Source organism: Oryx dammah, unplaced genomic scaffold, assembly GCF_014754425.2.
Source record: "Oryx dammah isolate SB20612 unplaced genomic scaffold, SCBI_Odam_1.1 HiC_scaffold_23, whole genome shotgun sequence".
NCBI classification, from domain to species: domain Eukaryota; kingdom Metazoa; phylum Chordata; class Mammalia; order Artiodactyla; family Bovidae; genus Oryx; species Oryx dammah.
The window spans coordinates 43918340-43922973 of NW_024070207.1; the positions used below are offsets into that span (position 1 = coordinate 43918340).

The 4634-nt window shown below is 40.8% G+C and overlaps 1 protein-coding gene across 1 annotated transcript; it reads right to left on the reverse strand.

Annotated features, from left to right (window-relative positions):
• Positions 1-357: 357 nt before the first annotated feature.
• LOC120881737 (uncharacterized protein CXorf66 homolog) lies at positions 358-3329 on the reverse strand. Its single transcript, XM_040265390.1, has 3 exons — positions 3203-3329; positions 2366-2522; positions 358-1195 (listed from the first exon to the last, which is right to left on the reverse strand). Exons 1-3 carry the CDS (start codon positions 3288-3290, stop codon positions 358-360), a joined length of 1083 nt encoding a protein of 360 aa, XP_040121324.1. The 5' UTR covers positions 3291-3329.
• Between the last annotated feature and the right edge of the window lie 1305 nt (positions 3330-4634).

Below are 4634 nucleotides of genomic sequence, written 5' to 3' on the forward strand. Positions count from 1 at the left end.
CCAGATCTGTGTTGTTGTTGTTCAGTCAAGTCATGTCCAACTCTTTGTGACCCCATGGACTGCAGCACACCGGGTTTCCCTGTCCCTCACCATCTCCTAGAATTTGCCCAAGTAGATCTAAGATACCTCCCAAAGAGATTTATACCTCTAAAATACAACAATAATTATGACAAAATCAGTTATGTCACACATTTATTTACTATTTTTCAAGTAAATTGCCTCGAGATGGATATAGGTCTAATCTCAATAGTGATACCAAGTAGAGTTTTCCTCTACCAGGTTCTTAAATATGGTGAGCATATAATAGTTCATAGAAGTTTGCTTCTTCTGCATGGGTGGCCTTTTTTTTTTGATCCCTTAATTATTTCGGGAGTTTTTATAGATGTCTTCCTTGCGTATTATATTGCACAATATAATCACCTCCCTGTCACTCTCACCATCACTGTTATATGTTGTGATATCACTGTCACTCGTGTTGCCATACAGTGCGTTGTATTTGGATTGTTTCTTTTTATATGACTTGTAAAAGTGCTTCAATTCACGTGAAAAAAGTGGAACTGGAACACGCTTTATATTTGCTTCTGAAATATGAGGGATTAATGGCTCAGAAGCAGCTGTGCAAAGAAGGCATTTTTCCTTGTATCGACAAAGCTTCACTGGTTGAGGCCTAGATAATATTTCTGCCCTACGTGCACTAGCTGGGCATTTTAGTTTAAGATATCTCTGGCATTTGGTCAGTTTATCTACACTTGATTGCTCAGAGAAGCTTTGATTCTTTGGATAGGGTAGAGTAGTTTTGGTTGGCTTGACCCGACACTGTAGACTTGATGGCCAAGTTGGCTTGATGACCTTCTTTGGATAGGATGGACTGACCTGACTGACTAGCTTATGGGCCTGAGCCCGCCTATGTGCCTTTTTTGGACTGCGTGTTCTATGCAACTTTTCCTGGGGGGGTGATCCTAACACTTTTTTGGGAGCTGATGGCTTGGATGTTTTTTTTTTACTCGAGGGCCTGACTAACTTTCCTGCTCTTGAAGGAACTTTTCGTGGACTTGAGGACTCAGATGACTTATCTCTTCTGGATACCACGGATTGTTTTTCTGGATCGCCCGGACCAGCAGTCAGTGAGGTGGAGTCAGTAAATGATATTTTAGATGACCTGGATGCCTTGATGGTGATATCTTCTTTCTTGACCCTGAAAATACAGAGGACTTGGAATATGACTATTTAAATCAGAAGAGTAAGATTGCTGTTACCAGAAAATATGGGCTATTGTGTCAATTTAGACTTCTGGTCTTTTTTTGGCTCTAGCAGGAAAATTGAACACAGTAAGAATTGGAGTGTGGTGAAAACAATGACTCAGGTTACAGATTTGAACCATGTTGAATGCTTTTTCTTTTTCTTAATTTTGCTGTTTCAACCACAATGAATAACCATATAGTCTATATATGCAATGACACAAACTTGTTTCAAATCTACTGTTGAGAGGGAGAGAATTTATCTATTCCAGAAATTAAACTTTTTATAGAAAAGCCACAACTTGATATGCAACTAAGGCACAAATGTCACAACCTATCACATAAAAAAGTCTTTAGACCAAATTCATTGTTTTCCTGTCATATTTAGACCATCAAGTTTTGTAACCATACATACTAATCCTCACAAGATTACTCTAAAACTGAAGGAATAGAACAGTGTATATTTCAGTCACCAGTCTTTGGAATGGGAAATTTTTAGAGACCCAGTATATCAAGTGCCAGCCTAATCCTCCTATATTAAAGGCAGGGACTAGAATCACTGAACACAGTTAAAAATTGTTCATGTTATTACATCTCAAAATGATAGATTATCCAAAATGCATTACTATCTTTGGAATGCAGAGACCCAACTCCTTCTCCCCTGAGAAGATTTTGATTCTGTCTTATTTAGATAGTCATTCCCTCTTTTCATAGACTCAACTTACAATGAAATTAGCAGCCTGGGGCCCAACTGAACCCTGAATAGGAGATAGTTTTGGCTAAAGTTGATAATGTACTTGAGACAATTTAAGAGCTTCATTTAAGTGAACGTATCCAACCCACAAGATGTTGGTAGCTCTTCTGAAGTGTAAAGTTAATGTTAAGTAACAGAACGACAGTGAACCCGCTTACGTGTGTGTGCGCATGCGTGTGCAGGTACAGTCGCTCATGCGAGTGCACACCCACCTCCTCACCTCACCCCTACACCCCGCCACTTTGTATTTTTAGTTCAAAGGTGTAAGACTTAATGTTGCTGCTCTGGGGACTTCCTTGGTCTCACAGTTATATAGTGAAGAACACGTGCCTCCCCCCAACCTTGTACTTTTATTCAAAGGTGTAAGACTTACTTGGCTTCTTCATGGACTTCCTCGCCATCACAGCTATAGTGAAGAAAGCAGGAAAACGAGACAATATAGCCAGTGATGAGGGTACAAATTACAATAATGAGTAGACGTCGCTTTAATTCCTCCAGTTGGGTCTGCTTGAATTCGGCACGTGTAGTCACTGTGAAAGAAAATGTATCATCAGAACATGTGCTTGGTAACCAAGTTTGCTTCCATTTTGATGGAGGTTTGTTACTGTAGATCCAAGTCAAATCTCATCATCAATTATTTCTTTAAGCATGATAAGTGTCCACTGTCATTTTCCTCCCTCTATCACCTTCCCGGCCAGCCACAGTCTACAAGCCGAATCTGGGAGCTGTCTTTGGCTAATCAGTATAATTACCTAGGTTACCCCACATCGTGGCTTGTTCAACCCATTGCCTAGGTATTTGAATGTGTGAATGCACTTGAGTGTTGATGTGTGTGTGAATGTGTATGGTGGGAAAAGGGATGGGACAAGAAAACACAGTTCTTGAACCCTACTATGTGTTAGGTACCATGCTAGATTCATTCACATAAAATTTTCTGGTATGGCTGGTGGGGGAGGGGCAGGGGTTGGTGGATTGGGTGGGGAAGGGGAATGAAGGGGACAGTATGGCTGTACTCTTCATGTTTCTATCTTTGGAATTTTTACACAGAAGTAAAAATTTCAGATGTTGTCCTAGAAATTCTAGAAGACCTACTCATATAAAGTAGAATAAACAGCAGATTTCTTACATACAGCTAGCTTGTCTAATTAAGTACTTGAATATATTTAAAATAATAGATCATAATTTCTAGGTTTTAAGGTTAGGCACATACCTGCAGTAGCAGATCCATTGCTTTCATTTCTATCTAAACAACTATTTGTCCAAATTGATAAAAGGAGGACATAAATGAAGAGATTCATGTCCAGGACCTTGTTGTCCTGTTTCCTCTCCCAAGGAAACTGCTGGATTTAACATGATTCAGCTTGTTTTAGGGGCCTATGACTTCATAATCACTCTATGTCATATCCTGACAGCATAATCTCACCATGGTGACACATGAGCTCCTGAGTACAAATATTATGAAAAGACTTTTAAACCTTTCTTTCTCCATTACATCAAATATTCTATCAAATTTGAATCAAAAAGTTTGAGACATTATTAAGCACAGAAGGCAGAGAAAATGAGTTAGCTCTAGATACTGAAGAACTATTTTTCTGTATTAAATGTTAAGGAGGCACCTTACAGCCCTGTAGTAGTTCTTATGTGTTTTAGAGGTTAAATCATCCTGGGGTATGAGTTTGTAGGAATTTTTCTTACTAAAATTAAGATTTTGAATATCCCTCAAGCTTTTTATTGAGCTGCTTTTAATGGGTACCACTAAAGACTTTCTGGCTAGTGAGTGACACGAGAGATCTCCATTTTAGAAAAACCCCTCTGGCTCTTGTATGGGAACTAGATTGCTGGGGTTAAAGTAATTTAGACAATTAGAAGGCTGTTATGTAGGTCCACCTGATAGAGGATGGTGGCTTGAAGCAGAGTGGTAAAAGATGGAGAGTAATCAATGCATTGGAGGAGTATTTTGATGTGGGTAGGACTTGAGGAAGGGCAGGCCACAGGGCATGAAGGAGAGAGAGGTAGCAAGGATGATTCATTGCTTCAACAAAAGCGTGTTGGAGATCTATGTGACAGGAAGCTTTGTGTTAAGCATGAGCATTCAGACAGTCACAGTCCCTGCCTTAAGATTTGGAAATCTATTGGGAGAGACAGACACGTAAATAACCAATCACTAGGTTATGTAATGGGGCTTCCCTGGTAGCTCAGCTGGTGAAGAATCTGCCTGTAATGCAGGAGAACCAGGTTTGAGTCCTGGGTCGGAAGATCCCCTGGAGAAGGGATAGGCTACCCTTTCCAGTATTCTTGGGCTTCCCAGGTGGTTCAGACAGTAAAGAATCCATCCACCTGTAATGTGGGAGACCTGGGTTCAGTCCCTGGGTTGGGAAGATCCCCTGGAGGAGGACATGGAAACCCATTCCAGTATTCTTGCCTGGAGAATCCTCATGGACAGAGGAGCCTGGCAGGCTGCAGTCCGTGGAGCTGCAGAGTCAGACATAACTGAGCAACTAAGCAGCAGCACAGCAGAGCACAGCACAGCATAGTATATATAATGGGCTTTCCAGGTGTCACTAGTGGTAAAGAACCCGCCTGCCAATGTAAGAGATGTGGATTCAATAGCTAGGTTGGGAAGATCCCCTGGAGGGGGCGGG

Excerpts from the sequence above, each read along its gene's own strand:
- LOC120881737 (XM_040265390.1), bottom strand. The coding sequence starts at position 3,290 with ATGAATCTCTTCATTTATGTCCTCCTTTTATCAATTTGGACAAATAGT. Across the intron at positions 2,523-3,202 it reads CAATGGATCTGCTACTGCAG|TGACTACACGTGCCGAATTC; the intron begins GTATGTGCCTAA and ends TTTCTTTCACAG. Across the intron at positions 1,196-2,365 it reads GAAGTCCATGAAGAAGCCAA|GGTCAAGAAAGAAGATATCA; the intron begins GTAAGTCTTACA and ends CTGTATTTTCAG.